The sequence below is a fragment of the Eptesicus fuscus genome, chromosome 6 (genome assembly GCF_027574615.1).
Source record: "Eptesicus fuscus isolate TK198812 chromosome 6, DD_ASM_mEF_20220401, whole genome shotgun sequence".
In the NCBI taxonomy this organism is placed as follows: domain Eukaryota; kingdom Metazoa; phylum Chordata; class Mammalia; order Chiroptera; family Vespertilionidae; genus Eptesicus; species Eptesicus fuscus.
The window spans coordinates 26658820-26678222 of record NC_072478.1 but is presented as its reverse complement, the minus strand read 5'-3'; the positions used below and the strand labels follow the sequence as shown (position 1 = coordinate 26678222).

Below are 19403 nucleotides of genomic sequence, written 5' to 3'. Positions count from 1 at the left end.
TAAAGGCCAACGCCAGCTCCACCATTTCCCTTGGATGGTAGCCTGGTGGTCTGGACCTCTTCTGTGTCAGAGCAGTCTGGGGGAAACCCTTCATCCCAATCAAGGGAGTGGCTACTCAGGGGTCAGTAGAAAGCAATGCCTGGGACTCCCAACTCCTTGGACCTCAGAAATCTGCAGCCCAAGTTCAGGAATTACCATTACAGACTCATATGAGGAGGATTCTAGAGCAGATTTTCAGGATCTGTGCTTCTTAGGGAGGAGAACAGAAGCAGGGTGTAGAAGCCCCATTTTCTACTCCACCTCTCCCCACAGTAGAATCCATCTGTGGAAGAGTCAGAACCCATTTGGGACATCATGATGAAAATATACCCAACTAACACTGACATAAGGAGGCCGAAGAGAAAGTAGAACAAAGATAACCCTTCAACTGATTTCTCTGGCTTCAGGACAGCGTGAACGAATGAAGCAGGTTCACAAAAATGGAAAAGCCCTCTGAGATGGCGGAGGGGCGGTGGGCTGGTAAGCACCAGCCTGCAGAAGAATCAAAGGAGCTGCTCACCGTGTGCTTCCGGGCGGCACCGGCAGCCCTCTCCCCTCAGAAGCCACTGGGTCCTCCAGGGAAGCAGTTCGTTCTGGGAGGCGTGTAAGGCCCTGTCACCAAGTACAAAATCGGGATAATGTCTAACCCTGGATGGGAACACAGGCACGGGAAGCTTCTGATTTTTGTATAAAGGATTAAACTGTAAAAATTACGATCATTAGATTTATTAAGTCTCACCCTCCTCCAAAAAAAATGGCTCTGGTGAGGCTGCCTGCTGTGGCCTCGAGGGAAACAAAGGTGCTAGGCCAGGGAAGGGGATGGAGCTGGAGATTGTGTCTCAGAACATGACAGACATAGGTACACAGGTAGTATGCAGAAATGAAAAGCACTGCTTTCCTGACCTCCCAGAAAAGACCAGAAAGCAAGACTAAGTCAGATAAATTCTTTCCAGAAAATACTGGATGCCATTTGGCCTGCCTGGGCCTCAGTGACTCCAGTCTGGACTGACCAGTTAGAAAGTCCAGCTGGCTGTGGGATGAAAAATCAAGTAAGAGCAGGGCCTATTGCCCTGGTCCAGTAGCTCAGTTGGTTGGAGCGTCGTCCCATACACCAAAAGGTTGCAGGTTTGCTTCCCAGTTAGGGCACGTACCTAGATTGTGGGTCAGATCCCTAGCCAGAGGCATATATGGGAGGCAACAGATGGATGTTTCTCTCCCTCAGACATCATTCTCTCTAAAAAAAAAAAAAAAAAAAAAAATCAATAAAAACATGTCCTTGGGGAGGATTTTTTTTTTTTTTTAAAGAGCAAAGCCTGATTGGGTCCTTGTCTTCATATCAACTATGGGCCAATTTTGTGACAGGCAACCAGCTCAGAAAATTCTTACTAAAAAAGCTCACTGAAACAAGAAAAACAGAAGTGGCCTCCAAAGACATGAAGTAGGGTGGGGATGGAACAAAAGTCAAATCCTGTGCAGGAGCTGGAAGATGAGGGAAGCTGTCCAGCCAGGGAGCTCATTCCAGAATCTTTCTAAGCTTCTTGGTGGGTCTCATAAACATAGTTTAAGCACATCAGCGCCTTGGCTTGGAGCTTCAGTCCAGCAGATTCAGCCAGGATCGGGGCAAGCACGAAGCTGCTCGCTTCTTCTGGATAAGAGAACTGAATCCGAAATGTGGTTTGGGTTTCTTCAAACTGCCTGCTGAGAGCCAGGAAGTCTGATATATAGACTTTTTTCTGGTACTGAGTCTTCCAAGGCTAGAGTGCTGATGAGACTGAAAGATGATCAAGGCCCTTTATAACAATTCAGCGAGCCACTATTTGCCATATAGATCTCATGCTTTATAGACCCCCAGGGATTGAGGCACAGAGAAGAGACTGAGCATGATGGATGAGACCTACTGAGTAACAAGTGGGCGGTTTCCTGAACTGGTGTGGTACAAAGCAAGATCCAAATTTGTTCTGATGCAAACACAATGAGTAACCAAGGGAAAAAATCTCAGCCTGAGAAGCCTGGATCAGGTTCCTCTGCCTTGATTTATGGTTTAATTGACCTAAAAACCAAAGTGAACTTTGCTTGAACATGCCCACTTTGTGGGGAAAGCCAACTGACAGGAGCCATTAGCAACCTGTCATGGTTTTCTCTGCAGAGAGCCCCACAAAGCGAGCCCTGGGTGAGCCCTCAGAGCTGTCCCCAACTGATATGATGGCGGTGCTGCTGGGACTTGTGACGGAACTGAGGATTTCTGTAGTCACGAATGCTGAAACTGTGTGTGTGTGTGTGTGTGTGTGTGTATGTCAGATGCAGGCCTTCATGGCTGTGCTCTCCATTCATAAACCACTCCCCCGAGTCCTGGCCCCCTCCCATGGTGACTTCACAATCCATCCTGAGGTTCCCTGCTAGAACACTTGACCTTGTATTGGCCAGCCTGCGGAACTGAATTTCTTGGGATTAAGAGTCTCCAACCCAAAGTCCACAAGAATGGAGAAGCCACGTTCCTCAGAGATCAACATTTGGACTTGCCACAGGTGGAAGGTGAGGACCCACCAGTCTTACCAAGTGGGCACTAGAAGTGAGAGAGGCCTGAAATAGCCCACACGAATTTGGTAGAGTAGCTGCCATGACACGACCTCTGCATCTAGCCATCTGCTACTCTCAGTTGAAAACCCTCAACCATCCCAGTTAGAGATGCCTCTGTTAGTTGTGTTTTTCAAACTAGGCAGCAGTAGAAGGCTTCAGAGTCTCTTAGGCAGGTCCACTTCAAGGTCATCTGTTCTTAGTGCCCTGAGAACAGATGACCTGTTCACAAAGGCTGAAGATAAAATAACTAACAATACCTGACTCCGGAAGAGGTCCCAGGAGCTGCTCTGCCCACAACCAAAAAAGTGAACACCTCTTAATTATTGCCCTGCCAGCTCTTGTGTGACAGCTGTGATGCCAGAACACACTGGCAGTAAGTGCCTCCTGGCTGGAGTTGTTACTGAGCTTCTGAGTACACTTCATTATCCCAAACCCACTTCTATGCCATGAAGGACAGCCTCCCCGCTGTTCCCCACCCACAATAAAAATGACTTCTTCATCCACCACACACTGATTTCTCCAAATTGTCAAAATATGACTCCAATCTCACCTTGGCTGAACATAACTTCTTCTTGTGCCTATGGTTTGGTACCTGTAACTGAATTTTAATGGTTTCCTTAAAAACACAGGGTACTGGTGACGTGACATAGAAATTGCTAAATGTCTGGGGTAGTGATGCCCTGGAAGGCTGCCTAGCATTCTGTATGGCAGTGGGGTCCTCTGTTTTCTTGTTAGGAGTCATTTTTCAATGGCATGACATTGGGGGTACCTAGAGGATGGAGTTTGCAATCCTGAATATATGATGATGTTTACCTTTCCCAAATTATCAAACTCCAAACACTCAAGACATTTCTTGTTCTTGAGAGTTCACAATCTTCTCCACCTATTATCTTCAAAAGCCTTCTTAATACAAAGATAAAGAGCTCAGGGGTTCCCTCTGGATTCAAAGAAGAGTCTTCTCTTCTTCCTGCTTTGATTGAAGACAAGCAGCTCACAGCCTCACCACCGTCCAGACACAATCAGTCTTGCAAAGCAATTTGTGTTAGACATCTCCTCTTCCTACAGATTAAGGAAGCCAGAGCTCCTTGTGTTTCTAAGACACTGAATTGGAAGGCCCAGATTCAGAGAGAGAAAGAAAAAATGGAAGGAGGGAGAAGGGGTCCAATTTGATTTGGAAAGTTCTACCCACTACTCAATTCCTCTTTTGACCCCTCGTGTCTCTTTCAGGAAACAGTACTAGCTTTTTGCTATGGGTATATATTTATCCAATTAGAAAAGTCTCCATGTAAAGGGGACCTAATCTTCTCTGACTTTTCAGCAGCAGGAATTAAATAGAGCTGGAGCGATCTTGGACACCTTTTCAGTTATCAGCTGCTTATAATCTAGAGTCTGGATCTGAGGGACCCAGAGGGAAAAGGGCCGGTCTGGGTTGGGACCCCTGGGCCATGGAATGGAGGTGGACTTACCCCTGCCAGTTCTCGTGGAAAAGGAGGAAGCTGGGCTTCAGGAGCGCTGGCTGAAGCGCTAGCAGGGGCAGGAGACTCTAGAGCATGCTCACCAGCTGACTCAGGGTGACCTGGGCCATGGTGGGGAGCCTCAGCCTCCCCCTGAGGCTCCTCTCCCGAATCCGACAAGTCTTTTTGCTCTGCAGAGGACTGGGAGCAAAAAAGACAATTTTCCTTCAATGTAAATAAAGGCTGCAACATGGGGCAGGGGATGGGGGCGCGGATCGAAGGGCTAGAGATGGCTCCACCTTCAGCAATTCCTGCCCAGGAGGATGGGCCAAGAAAGCAGGCACAAAGTAAAGTGAACATGGACTTCCTGCTGTTTGACTTTACAAGGAGTTTTAAGGTGTGCAGGAAGTCTGAACCTTTGTTTTCAAAAGTGCAAGGCCTGGCATGGAGCTACTCTGCTTATGGGCCATGAGTGAGGAAAAACACTCCTAGTGACAAAAATGGGGACAGTGCCTCTATCAGAGGGGAACAGGGTTATTAACACATCTCCTCAAAGATATGATGAGGGGAGCTGCTCTCAGCACCATTTCTATCTGCTAGGAAAGGTGGGGAAGTAGGCCAGGGACACCACACAGTCAAGCATAGGCGTCCAGGGCCAAAAGCTTCTGCATCTTACTCTAGTTCTCCCATCAATTTTCAACTTGTTCTGCTTAAACCTGAGATGAAGGAAGAGCTTTTCTCATTTCAGTGAGTGCAGGTGTGGGGTGACCAAAGGAGCTGGCAGAGACACGGAAAGCCAGTTTTGTATTGGTGGGAGTTTAGCTGGAAGAGGGAGCCCTTGGGCCTGGGATTTCCCCAGGTTCATCCCAAACACCTTGGGCAGGGGCTTATTTGGAAAACAGCCAGGATAAGAGGAAGCTGGCTCCAGAAGTCTTTGTTCTTGAAAGCAAAACACCCCCGGCATTCTTTGAGCTGGTTCTTGGGCTTCTGGGGATTGCTTCAGTGGGCTGAGAGCTCTGTGGCCAAGACTCTTTTCTTGAGAAGTGGGTTATAAAGCTGGTGTCCTGCAAAAGATGGGCTCCAATCCCCAACCTCCCGCATGGCATCGCCCACATGAAGCCATTTCTCTTACTTTGTGAACTAAATGACCATAGGGCTACCCTATCCTGCCTCCCTGCTGCCGCTGCCGTGTTTCTTCTGGGTGTGAAGTATCTGAGATCTCTTTAGATAGGTGTTGGGGCTATTTTTTAACATGTGAGCCTGTTGGATGAAAGGTGCTATATAAAAAATAAGAGAAGTTTCAAACATACTTAGGAAAGCAATAGCAACACAATGTTAACTCATGCACACATCTAAAAAGCCACCAAAATCAACCCTTCCTATCTAGGGAAGATCCACAGACGCAAAGGCCTTCCCAAACTGTTCTCTAACCTTTCTGGGGCACCAAGGTCAGTTCGCCCACTAGTCGGCTGCTACTTTACGGCGAGAAATTTAACACCCGCCAAAAGAAAATTAAACCCAGAGCTTTGTGGGAAACTGCCTATCTCTCTAATTAGAACCAGTTGGATTTTTTTTTTTTTAAATCCCTGCTTTTAAATGTCAGTGCTTCCTTTCAAATGGGAAGTTGAGGTGAACTTAGTATCAATTAATTCATGACATCTGGGCAAAACTGTATGTAACAATTTACTGAGGATTACGAGCAGGTTCTAGCTTGTAAAAGTAGAAACCAAATGTATACAGTATCTACTGAGCTGGTTGTTGATGCTTCCACCTTAGTTGCTTTCTTACTTATTTACAATTCTTCTACTCTCATATATATATTTTAAAAATCCCTGCTTTTAAAACATAAATGTTCAAATGTCCTCATAGCATGGTGGACTCAAGATGACCAAAAAGAAATACAAATGTTGTTCCAGCATTTTCTCTTTGGGTCCAAGTGTTTCTGTTGGACAAGAAAAGTGAGCTCTAAAGAACCAAGATAGGTAAGAAATATTCAAAGTGATGAACAGCAAGAACCTACAACCAAGATTACTCTACCCAGCAAAGCTATCATTCAGAATTGAAGGTCAGCTAAAGAGCTTCACAGACAAGAAAAAGCTAAAGGAGTTCATCACCACCAAACCAGGATTATATGAAATGCTGAAGGGTATTCTTTAAGAGGAAGAAGAAGAAAAAGGTAAAAAATTATGAACAACAAAATGACAATACATACCTACCAACAAGTGAATCTAAAAATCAAGTGAATAAAAAATCTGAGGAACAGAATGGACTGATGAATATAATAGTATCAGGGACATAGAAAGGGAGTGGACTGACAATTCTCAGGGAGAAGGAGGTGTGAGGGGTGCAGGAAGAGACTGGACAAAAACCTTACACCTATGGATGAAGACTGTGGCGGGGGGTAAGGGCATGGGGTGGGGTGGGGAATCAGGTGGAGGGGAGCTATGGGGGGGGGGGGGAAGAGGAACACCTGTAATAATCTGAACAATAAAGATTTATTTAAAATAAAAAAATTAATAAAAAGAACCAAGATAGGACCTGTAGTTTTTCAACATGTTTATTAAAATCAGACATCAGATCCAGACCCTAGATCATATATCCTAAACTATATGTGGCTGACAAAAATAACAAAATAAAAACATGCACATAGGGTATACTTGTTACACCAACAATATGCTTCAAAACTAGGTCTAAACATACTATATGGCATTTTCAGCAATACCGGACTTTCTGCTCATAAGCATTTCTGTAACTGCTTTCTGTCTTGTTACCAAACGGGCATTATCCTGCCAGTGCCATCCCCCTTCGTATTAACAATGTTTGGAAGATAAACTAACTGAAAGAAACATTGTTTTATTGATTTTAGAGAGAGAGGAAGAAAGAAGGAGGGAGAGAAACATTGATATGAGAGAGAAATATCGAATGGTTGCCTCAAGTATGCATGGAACCCGCAACCTGGCAGGTGCCCTAACCAAAAATTGAACAAAAGACCTTTTGGTGCATGGTACAGGGGACAATGCTCAACCAACTAAGCCACACTGGCCAGGGCTGAAAGAAACATTTAATCATCACATATATTAAGACAACCTACTGAATGAGATTCAAATTCTCTACACATTAAAAAGAAAAAAAAACACACCTGCTTCCATTCAAGGCAGTTAATAAAAGGTTTTGTTTTTGCTTTAAAGGCAACCAATCAATGTTTTTTTTCTCTCTCTCAAATCAATAAACAGATCCTTGGGCGAGGCTTAAAATTTTAAAAACAAACAACTCATGGAGAAAACCACACAAATGCTGTAAACACCAGCATTTTGTGAAGAGCACCACCTTGAGGAAGCCTGGAGACATGGAAGGAAGTAAAGACAATTCCTGTGCGTTAGGACTGGAGTGCAGACTGTGGAAGGCTTTCTCTAACTGGGACAATAGGAGGATTTGACAACTTGACCTGTGTGCCACCAGCAGGCCACTAACACCAATTTGTAGTTTGCTATGAACACACGGATCATCAATGGAACTGATATAAAATGTTGTGTGGCTTTACTACCAAACAAAAACAAAAACACCTAGCTGGCAGCTTATTTGTTTTTAAAATTTCAAATCTTTATCCCAACAATAGCTGGGCCTGTGGTGTGCTCTCCTTTGAAGGGGGTTGGGGGACAGGGGCTCTTTGAAGCACACCCCATTGGATGGTTTAGAGACTGTTTACTGACAAGGAAGTTAATGGCCTCACAGTGACAATGAGAATACTTGATCTATGTGGATCAAGAAGTGGCTCAAAAAATAGCTATAAGGGACATTTTGGTGACAATTAGGACAATTTATATATTGGAGGAGACTTCTGAATGATCATTTTCTTAGGGGTGACAATGGGTTAGGGATGATATAATATAGGAATGACACACTATTCCCTAGGAAACACCTGCACAAGTATTTAGAGAGGAACATCAGATGGGAGCAAATTATAGTTGAGTGCTTTCAGCATTTATGACAAAAATGTTAACAGTGAAGCTAGGTGAAGAATACCTGTGTCTTCAGTACCATTCTTCCATCTTATCTAATAATTTGAAAATTTCAAAATAAAACGTCAAAGAGAAAGAGGATAAAAGTGTGCTCAGAAAAAAGCAGCCCCAACAGTCTTTTCCCAGTTCTGCTTCTGCAGTGCGAGAAGGGAATAGGGCAGAAAGAAAGAATGAAACGGGAAGACTCTCAAACTCTTACTTTGGCAAGAAGTCTTCTGGATGATCCTTGAAGGCCTGCCCTTCTGTCTTTCTTGAAATGGAAGTTAAGAGGAAACAAAGCTACCTGAGTTACTGTTTACTTTCCGCCTTACTCTTGAGCTGTCATAACAATAAAGAAAAAAAGATTCTGTGTCCATTTAGCCACTATCTATCTACCTGACAGCTCAGAAAGCACCCCTAAAGGACAGTCACAAAGGCTTCTCCAACTTCTGCTGTTAAACACAAAGGTTTCCCACACCCTTTCGATGATCTTGGGACAGAAATGGAGAGCTGAATTCTGAAGAGCTGCAGATCAGTTATTTTTAGAAGCCCATTAGTGTTGGGCTCTGAGTCAGTATTTTGATAAGAACTACATTTGTGCATTTTAAGATGATGATGATGACCATCTTCCCAGCTACTCTTCTGGTTCAATGTCATCCATTTACATCAACTTTATAAAGGCAATACATGTAAGTTATCCTTTTAATTACAAAGCAACAGAACCAGAAGGAAAAGGGAGTGGGAGGAGGTAGAAAAGGATAACAGGGGGATAAATGGTGATAAAAGGAGACTTGCCCTGGCGTAGTGAACATATATAATACAATATACAGATGATGTATTATAGAATTGTACAACTGAAGCCTATATAATTTTATTAACAAATGTCACCCCAATAAATTCAATAAAAAAGTAAAAAACCTAACTAACCAACTGAAAAACCAAAGCAAGAACCACAACTGTGAAAACAGTAATAAAACAGGAATTAATTTTAAAAGCATTTTAAATTCAGCCAAATATTACATTTTAGTTTTTCATCCTGCCAGCTGTCCAAAAGTGCTCAGGTTTAAAGAATTATTAATTCCTATTGCTCATTTTAAATTCAGGGTCCGCAAACTTTCTCTGTAAAGGGCCAGAAACTAAATATTTTTGACTTTGCAGGCCATGGGTCTGGGTCCAAATTACTTTACTCTGTTGTTACAATGTGAAATCTGCTTCAGTAACTGTGAAGGGGATAGGCGTGGCTATGTACCAATAAAACTTTATTTACAAAAACAAGCAGTGGAGCCAGGCCTTAGTTTGCTGATCCCCGTTTTAAGCTAAAAGTGATTCAAAAGATGGTCTCAATAAAACTCAAAATTCTAGAAAATCCTGACTTAATGGAAAACCTCAGAAGTGACTTTTACTTCTAAAAGAGAAATCAAATACATCCATTTCTAAAAAGCTACAGGAAACACATCAGCCTTTCAGTGACTGACCCCTTTCCAAAGGAGAGATGATTAAAAACACAGGTAAGTAAGCTGTACGTATGTGTCAGGGCCCAGGGGAGAGGAGACAGCAGAGGTTGATGTATCTTGAAAATACCACCTGGAAAGCCAAAACAAAATGGGAAGAACATTTCCTCAGGTTTGGCTATTCTTTCTTCATCAAAGAATTAACAATGGGATGCCTAATGTGAGAACAAGCCTCGTAGATAAAACCCTGCCAAAACAGAAGGCTCCAGTTCAAGGGGGTGTGGGTTTAGGGCCCCACTCCCACCTGTCCTCTTGGTACATAAGCTTTCTTCCTGGCATAGCACCTAAATGATTTCCAGGAAATTGGGCTGCGCAGAAAGAAAAGTCTGGCCTCTCTTCTCAGACCAAAGGACAAAGTCTACAAAGCAGTAGCTGGTCTGCTGGGAGTGCCAAATCACCAGAGTAGCTGACCCAACCTCCAAGCCAGCCACCCTGCCGAGGAACTGGGGATCCGCCAGAGCACCCAGCCCTGAGCCAATTCTCAAATTCTCTTCTTATGAACAAGATTGCAAATGGATTTCAGAACACACTTGGTCACTCTGAAATCTTGCCATGGGCATTAAAATTATCTGTTGTCCTGGGCCATGGGTGGGGTGGGATCATCCATGTTTTTGACAAACAGAGGGAGTCCTCACATCAGCTTGGGAAGCCATCACCACAAAACATCAACTAACTTTGGACACAATCTCAACCTTCCATACTGATTTATCAGGTAAGGATATAAAATCTGTGACTTCAAGACAAACAACAGGCAAAGGTAGGTATGCAACTGATGCACCAATCAGGCCTTTGACAAGGTATTTCCAACAACAATGTGACCAAGACATTTAAAATCTAAGAAGGGGAAGCAACACAACAAAGATGGATGGTAAATATACAATCCAAGTCAACTAATAATTATTCTAAATGCATTTATGCCTTGTTGGTTGGGGCCAAAAAATGTCTCTAAAGGTCCTGTTTTTCCTCCTTAACCACCATTGCTCTCTCCTTCTCTCCTCCCTCCCCCTACTTTCTCTCCCACCTTGTCCCTCCTCTCCCTTCTCCTACCTTTTTTCTCCTACTAATTTTCCTAATGTACAATATTTCTAAATCAAATAATTAGGAATGAGGACAAAGTTTTCTACCACCATTTTTTAAAGCAGGGTCTCTGAACCCTTTCCACACACACCTATCTCAACCACTCGCCATGGTAACCTAAAGCCACTGGACCTTTTCCCTCTAAGCTCAATGTGAAGGCTTAAAGGGCAGAAGTATCCTTTGCCATGTGACCTGGGGAGAGAGATCTCTAGGAGAAAACAAATGTGAAGAGAGAACATACCAGCCCCTTACCTTTTGTCCTTTATCCTTCTGAAACACAAAGACGGGCGGAGCAATGGCAGGTTTTTCTGCAAAAAGAAAAATTGGTGTTTTTTCCCCCCAACACTATTTCATATAATAAACAAAACTATAATTATAAGTTAAAAATAAAAAAACAAACCCAATATAAAACTAGTAACCCCAAAGGACATCAAATCACTTAGAAAATACTTTCATTACGAGGAGGTGTGGGGTTTCAGTTTGTGACAATTCAACACTTTATGGTAGGATATGTGTGCATATTGGTCACTCTGAAATATGTGTGCATATTATAATATGTGTGCATATTATACACCAATAAAAAGGCTTTAAGACTCACTTAGGCCTGATCAAGGGAGAGCGGTGGGGAGTGTGGTGAGCTGCAAGACATTGGAGGTGACAGCTATTCAGTGCCACCAACTGTGGTTCTGAAGGAATTTGGCTCAGGGAAGTCAAATCTTTATGTGGCATCTCCTGAATTTCAAATGCTGGAGACTAGTTTAGCGTTTGTTATTTATTTTTTAATCTGCAGGCCAGCTGAGGTCAGGAGGCAACCAGTTTGCAATCTCTGTCCACACAGCTCATGCTTGTTGGAGAACCCCGGCCCACATTCCACCTAGTTCTCTAAGCGAGCAGCCATTAACAAAAAAAGAATTTAGGGAGTTGCATGTCTGCTGAAGGAAAAGACCCGCTGGGATGCCCTGTCAGGGCTATGCCACCTATTTTCTCAGGCAACACCATACATCTCCTATCCAGGGGCAGCCCAGGAAGCCTCTGCAGCCAGCTAGGGGATTGTAACCGAGGACCACCTTAACTCATGGGGGAGGCCCCTCATCGTCTTGGGCCTGGGCATGGTGGCTCTGGGAGTGCTCATGAACCCTGTGGGGTGTGTTTAGGGTCTCCTTCAGCATCCAAGGGCTGAGAAAGGAGGGAGGCCAGGGGAATGAATTTGGGGAGCATCTGCACAGTCCTGCTGTCAGAGCCTCCAGTCATAGGAGGCTTAGATTAACCAGGAACCCACATTCCCACAGCTTTGCCCCAGCAGGACTGCCATGTAGGAGTTCACAGTTCATAAGAGTGCTCACATAGGGAGCTGGTAGAGTGTCTGGTCTCGAGTGTCAGGGAAACATCCCTGAGATGAGGTTGCTGTGCTGAAGTCTCAAGGAGAAGAGCCTGGCAGGGAGAGTGGCAGGTGTGAAGGCACGGAGCCCAGGGTCAGATGGTGGCCATGCCAAGGATTTGGGAAGTGGTGCAAAAGGAGTGGGGGAGAGACGGAGGTTGGTTCAGGTTTAAAATGAGAACACTGTGGGGAAGAGGCCATGTGGAGAGACCAGTTAGGAGGTGAGAGCGATTACCCACAATAAAAATGAGGTGAAGAGGAAGTTTGAGGAGGAAAAAGGACAAGACCGAGACAAAAATCAAAGAGATCCTATTCCACTCCCCATCTCTCCAAACTCCCCCCTTCTTGGAGAAGCAGGACAGGCACCAGTCTTCACTTTGAGGCAGTGGCCCACTGGTGGTGACCATTCCCTCTGCAGCGCTCACTGAAGCTATACCATATCCTAGTTAGATTCACAACAGTCCTCATTGTGCACAGCCCTCAATGGACACGAGTGAATGACATGTGTGAGAACAAAGTGCTAAAGGGAGGAGAGTAAGGGTCACCATCAAGGTTTCCATGCTACCCTAAGCAGCCATCTCCTGGCATAGTGCATAGTTGCTGCCTGACAAACCAGGATGGATGCATGCATGCATGCATGAATGAATGAATGAATGAATGAATGAACAGGCCTATGGTAGACAATAAATGACAGCGAAGACATGCTGGAGGGACTCTGGGGATGGCAGCAGCTTATTTACACTTCTCTACTACGGGAAATCCCAGACGGTCTGGTGCTGCCCTATAAACCACAAACCCAGCATCAGGGGTTGGAGGTCCAGGCCCCAGCCTCGCTTCTGTCTTCAACTCCTGGCCAGCAACAAGGCACTGAGGTGCACAGGAAGAAGCCAGGGTTTTGGCCAGCCCAGCACCCCAACCCCTCATTTTCTTTAGGGAAGCACCCCTTCCCCACTTCTGTTTTAGATGGAGCCTAGTCCTGGATCCAGGCCTAAGGAGTACTGCATGCCCTGACCCCAGGGGACACTGTGACTCTAGAATAAGGTCAGGCTGCTGATGGTGAATGAGATTCAGGTCCAGGAATTTTGTTGAAGCTACTGGGGAATGGGAGCTCTCTCTCTGCTGAGCTGGTGGGAGGTAACCCTGGTGCTGCCACCAGCTACCTGTCATCAAAAGGGACCTTAGACTAGAGCCAATCCAGCAGGAAGCAGGGGAGGAAACTGAATCCCATCGCTGGAGGCCCAGGGCCCAGCAGGCCCACAGCTAACCCCACCCCAAGACTTTTCAGCTAAGTCAACAGAAGCTGATTTTTGTGTAAGGCACTCTGAGCTTGATTTCTGCCCCTTGTCTCCAACAGCCTCCAGCTGAGAAGTTGCAGACTTCACTAAACTCCCACTATACTTCCTAGAAGAAACCTTGGACTGCCCTCACAGCAGGAATCAACAGCTGATACACTATTTATGGGTTTATGGTCTATCTCTCCTACTAAGATGTCAAGTCTAGGAGACTGGAGACTGCCTGGTTCCCCCTCCCGGTCCTGTGGTGTGAGAACATTATTTGGCAACCAGAAGGGATTCAACAAATATCTGCTGAAGGGATGAGCAAGGGGGGAGAGCACTACAGAAAACGAATGCCAGGCTAGTAAGAAAGGACTAGATGAAGAGAGAACCATTTGGACAGCAGAGGAAGAACTTTCTGATCTGCAGGCACATAGGAGGGTAATTGCGGGCAGCCTGGGACAGGACAGGACCATGTGGCAGGGTCTGGGCATTAGCTGGGAGAGGTCCCATCTAAAGAAGGAACAATTCTGTACTGCAACTGGCATGTTGCTAAGCTGGGGCAGAGGGAGTTTATGGAGGGGACCATGGGGTCTGAGCTCTGAAATCTGCCACCCAAAGAACAGGAACACCAGCCGAGATCCAAACAGATCCACCCTCGCCACCACCATCTCAATTCAGACCTTTTCTGTCTCTACTTTTACCCCCTTAAGTCCGGTTTTTGCAGAGCAGCCAGAACCATTGGTGTGAAACACATGCCTAAAACTCTGCAGTGCCCTCCCAGACTAGGGTTGGAGCTCCTTCAAACAGGCCATCCCCACCTGACCATTACTGTGGCACTGTCCCTTGTACACCCCATGCTTCTGTCACATTTCTGGACTTCTGACTGGTTTAGTCCCTCCGCCTAGTGTTCCCTTAGTCAACACTCATTCACGTACAGATACCATCTTCTTCAGGAAGCCCCTAGTTTGAACTGTGGCTACTTGTCAGGGAGACTGGGAGACTACTGACACAGCATCCAAAACAGCTCTGCACCCCCAGCCTGTCACCAATGTACCTCATATAAGAATCATCCAATAAATGTTTGAACTAAACTCCCTCTGTACTTCTTCACGTGCATAACACTAGCTACTATGTAATCACAAATATCTATTAAACCCTTATTCCATGCCAGGCATCATGGGAAAAATGGGAACAAGCTGGGGGCAGAAAACTTTAGGGTAAAACACCCAATTTAAAGGGAGGAGTGTGTTTGTGTACAAGGCCCGGAGCTTGCATGCGTTATTTATCTGCTCCCTGGCAGCATCTACCCCAGGAATATAAACTCTGCATGGAGGCCTCTGTTGTGTTCACCTCCATATCTTTAGAGCCACACATGAAATATATGCTCAATAAGCAGTTACACAGTAAATGAAATGTCCTTCATTGCCAGGGCTACGACTGGGTAAGCGGCAAGTGCTTTGGCAGCCCACCTGGGGGCCCACTGGGCCCCCCCACTGAGGGTAGGTTTGGCAGTCATGACAAACACAACCACTGTACTAAAATGTAACAATGAACTTCAGCCAGTCAGTTCTCCACCAAACACATAAAGCACCAGTTACACACATTTCATTTCCACTCAGCTCCAATAAGGTTAGAAGTCCATAAATTGCAAATTAGTACTGATAGTACAAAATAACAACAGATATGCACCCCTTCCAAGTAGGATGGTTCTGCACTTATCAGAGTAGTCACAAATGGTTTTTTAAAACTGTCCCCTATCACCAAACAGTTTCTAGTTGTCAAGCAATGAGGCTTCTATGATCTGCTTGAACTCTTAGTCCAGACACCAGAAATTTCTAGAGACCCAGGCCACCACAAAGTCCTAAGCTATTACAATGTTAGTCACATGCAGACTATTCAATCCAGATTCTGCCAACCAGGTGTTTTTGTTCTGTGAGATGCTCCCTGATTAAATTAGTTTGTAAAAAAAGCAGCTCGCCCAGAGCATTGGCTTGACACATCAGCACAGGAAGGGCTAAAAAAGTAAAGGGTGGCCCTAGCCAGTTTGGCTCAGTGAATAGAGCATCGGCCTGTGGACTGAAGGGTCCAGGGTTCGATTCCAGTCAAGGGCACGTACCTCGTATCCTGGTTGTAGGGTCCTCCCTGGCCTGGGCCCGCGTGCAGGAGGCAACCAATCGATGTGTTTCTGTCTTTCCCTCTCTCTAAAAATCAACGGAGAAATATCCTCGGGTGAGGGGAAAAAAAAAAAGCCCTAGCTGGTTTTGCTCAGTGGATAGAGTGTAGGCCTGTGAACTGAAGGGTCCCAGATTCGATTCTGGTCAAGGGCACATGACTTGGTTGTAGGCTCAATCCCCAGTAGGGGGCATGGAGGAGGCAGCCGATCGATGATTCTCTCGTCATTGATGTTTCTATCTCTCTCTACCTCTCCCTTCCTCTTGGAAATCAATAAAAATAAAAAATTATTAAATTAAAGAAAACCAACAATGCCCTGGCTGGTGTGCACAGTAGTTAGAGCTTTGACTCGGGCACAGAAGGGTCACAGGTTTGATCCCCTGCTAGGTGCCATGCGGGAGGCAACCAATCAATGTGTCTCTCTCACATTCGTGTGTCTCTCTCTCTCTCTCCCCCCTCCCCCTCCCTCCCTCCCTTCCTCCCACTTTCTCTAAAAAAGAAATCAATGGAAAAAAATATCCTTGGGTGAGGAGTAACAAAAAAGAGAAAGAAAACAGTAATCTGTTTAACCAAATGTTGCCCAAAGTTGTTTGACCAGGGAAGCCTCCCTTCCTAGAACACCTTCAGACAAGGCTTGAGAACTGTGTTCCATGGGTGATTGTGGCACATGCTGGTGTGTGCAGTGGGATGGGATTCAGAGCCCCCAAGTCATATCAAACAATAGCCCCACCTCTGGATGGCACAGGCTCTACTGTCGGATGTGTCTGGTACTTTGGCCTCACAGCAGCTTTCCAAGTGCTACATGCCAAGTCCAACATGGCTACTGCTCAATTCAAATGCCTCCTGCATCCTTTTCTAAGTGCCCTTCCTCAGCTATCGTGTCCCAGGTAGCACCAGCTCGAGCCCAACTGTGATCCCCGATAATTATCACACAACCCAGTGGAGCCAAGTTCAGGCCTAGGCAAACTGTGTGGAGGGAGCGGGTCTCACTGTCCAGAAGCTGAAAGGAGCGAGCCCCTGATGACATCCTGGCACACAGCACCAGTTCTCCCTTCTGTCCTCTGTCACCCTCCATCTAACTGTGAGGTTCAGATGCAAATGGTTCAGCCCAGTTCTGATCCCGAGGCAGGGTCTGTGTCTTGAATCTAGCCTTTCAGTCCCTGTGATGAGCACGGATAGGTTAAGTCCAGGTACAGAAAGTTGCCGATTTCTGCTCTCAGGGCCCTGCTTCCAGAGGCACTGCTGACATGACTATGACTGTCAGGGTGCTCCACCCAGTCATTCCAGCCTGGGACCCACTTCCCCAGCTACACCACTTGCTATGTTCACAGATTCAATCATAACATTCATTGGCAACTACAACCTTCAGCAATTCTACACCCAAGCACCCACTGTGCGCCAGGCATCATATTGGCTTCTATAGTGTGGTGGAGACACAGAGACACGTCCCCTGCCTCCCAGAACATGATGTCAGACTTTAGTTGAATATTACAGGGGATGCATAGAAGGGACTTACAGCACAGAGCTGGGGCACTCAATGTGGTGAGCCTGCAAAAAAGGGAATGAATTGGGGAGAGCTTGTTGGAGGAAGTGCCATTTAAGTGGAAGGACGAACAGCATTTAACCAGGTAACCGGGAACAGGGAGAAATGAGGCAGCAGAGAACAAGGAGCACTGGATATACTTGAAGGTTAAGGTGGTACCAGTAGACAGACTTCTGACCCTTAAGGACAGTCGGGAAAACAGACCACTGAAGCCCAGGGCGACAGGAGGAAAAGGCACACTCTCCCTTTGCTAGGTCTGAGGTCTGCACATTCACACGGGCATGTTTGAGCATAGTTCCTGGAAGGTAAGCACCAATCACACTCAGGCAGTTCCTTTCTTTCTTTTTTTAAATCTTTATTGTTGACAATATTACAGATCTCCCCCCCCCATACTTCTCCACCCAGTTCCTGCCCACCCCAGGCCTTCACTACCCTATTGTCTGTGTCCATAAGGTAATCCTAATATATAAAAAGCCAGGGGCTGTCACAACCAAACACAGACCGAAAACACCGGACAGATGACAAAACAGCAGGCTGTGTGGGGCGACCAGGCCAGCAGGGGCGTTAGTGAAGGATGACCTAACGACTGAACAGCAGGCTGCATGGGGCGACCAGGATGGCAGGGGGACAGTTGGGGGCAACTGGGCCAGCGGGGGGGAGGGCAGTTGGGGGCGACCAGGTCGGCGGGGGGGGGTGGGGGGGGATAGTTGGGGGCGACCAGGCCTGCAGAGGCAGTTAGGGGTGATCAGGCTGGCGGGGGGGTGGGGGGGGCAGTTAGGGATCGGGCCTAAACTGGCAGTTGGACATCCCCCAAGGGATCCCGGATTGGAGAGGGTGCAGGCTGGGCTGAGGGGACTTCCCCCCCCGCCCCGTGTATGAATTTCGTGCACCAGGCCTCTAGAGCTTATATAAGTTCTTTGGTTAATCTCTTCTGGCTCCCCATCCCTACTTCCCTCTGAGATTCTTTCGTCTGTTCCATGTTTCCATGACACTGGTTCTATTTTGTTCATCAAGTTTATTTTATTCATTAGATTCCTTGCTCATTTAATTTTTATTTTTAGATTCAATTGTTGATAGATATGCATGTCTTTTATTTGTTCTTCTTCTTCTTAAAGAAGACCCTTTAACATTTCATGTAATACTAGTTTGGTGGTGGTAAACTCCTTTAGCTTTTCCTTTCCTGGGAAGCTCTTTATCTGACCTTTAATTCTAAATGATAGCTTTGCTGGGTAATCTTGGTTGTAGATCCTTGCATTTAATCATTTTGAATATTTCTTGTCACTTTCTGGCCTGCTAAGTTTCTATTGAAAAATCGGCTGATAGTCTTATGGGAGCTCCCTTGTAGGTAACTAACTGCTTTTCTCTTGCTGCTTTTAAGAGTCTCTCTTTGCCTTTAGCTGTTGGCATTTTAAAAATGATGTATCTTGGTGTGGGTCTCTTTGGGTTCATCTTATTGGGAACTCTGTGCTTCCTGGACTTGTATGCCTATTTCTTTCACCAGATAAGGGAAGTTTTTTGTCATTTTTTCAAATAGGTTTTTGATTTTTTGCTTCCTCTCTTCTTCTGGTATGCCCATGATACAAATGTTGGTTTGCTTAACATTGTCCCAGAGGCTCCTTATACTATCTTCATATTTGTTTTATTTTTCTGTTCTGATTGGGTGTTTTTTGCTTTCTTATATTTCAAATTCTTGATTTAATTCTCGGCATCCTCTACTGTTGATCCCCTGTAAATTATCCTTTATTTCAGTTAGTGTATACTTTGTTTCTGACTGGCCCTTTTTTATGTTGATGTTCTCACAAAGTCCCTTAAATTCTCACTAAGTTTCTTGAAGTTCTCATTAAATTCCTTGAGCATTCTTATAACCATTGTTTTGAACTCTATCTGGTAGTTTTCTTGCTTCCATTTAATTTAGTTCTTTTTCTGGAGATTTCTCCTCTTCTTTCATTTGTGACATGTTTGTCTCTGCATTTTGGCTGCTTCCATGTGTTTGTTTCTATGTATTAGGTAGATCTGCTATGACTCTGGGACTTGGTAGAGTCACCTTGTGTAGTAGATGTCCTGTAGAGCCCAGTGGCTCAGCTAGATTTCTGGTGGTTCTGTATTTTAGCTGTAAATTCTGATGTGAGGCAGTTCCTTTCTTCAGGAAATGAGCCAAAGGTGGCTTGAAAGATGGTGGGGATCCCTGAGATGCAGACTCCCTCCTCACTCAAGGAGCCTACAGGGAATGTAGGTCTCTGGGTGGGAAGGTTCCCAAGGAGGTTGTCCTTCTCCTAAAGCAGAAACTACCGGGGCCCCGGAACCTAGAGAAAGTCCTCAAATGGCTTAGGTGCAAGAGTGGGAAGCACTAAAAGCCCCACCCCAAAAGTCATGTCCA

The 19403-nt window shown here is 45.5% G+C and overlaps 1 protein-coding gene across 8 annotated transcripts in view; it reads right to left on the bottom strand.

Annotated features, from left to right (window-relative positions):
* RANBP3 (RAN binding protein 3) overlaps nt 1-19403 on the bottom strand; it is a 59876-nt gene that overhangs the window by 26868 nt on the left and 13605 nt on the right. For 4 of the 8 annotated variants that reach the window (XM_028159140.2, XM_028159145.2, XM_054717470.1 and 1 more), the window contains exons 2-4: nt 10909-10964; nt 4083-4271; nt 3167-3214 (exon numbers count right to left, since the gene is read on the bottom strand). In XM_028159140.2, the coding sequence (XP_028014941.2) occupies nt 3167-3214; nt 4083-4271; nt 10909-10964 (293 nt within the window). The remainder of the gene's footprint in view (nt 1-3166; nt 3215-4082; nt 4272-10908; nt 10965-19403) is intronic. The other 4 variants (XM_054717469.1, XM_054717472.1, XM_028159158.2 and 1 more) reach the window with 2 other exon arrangements.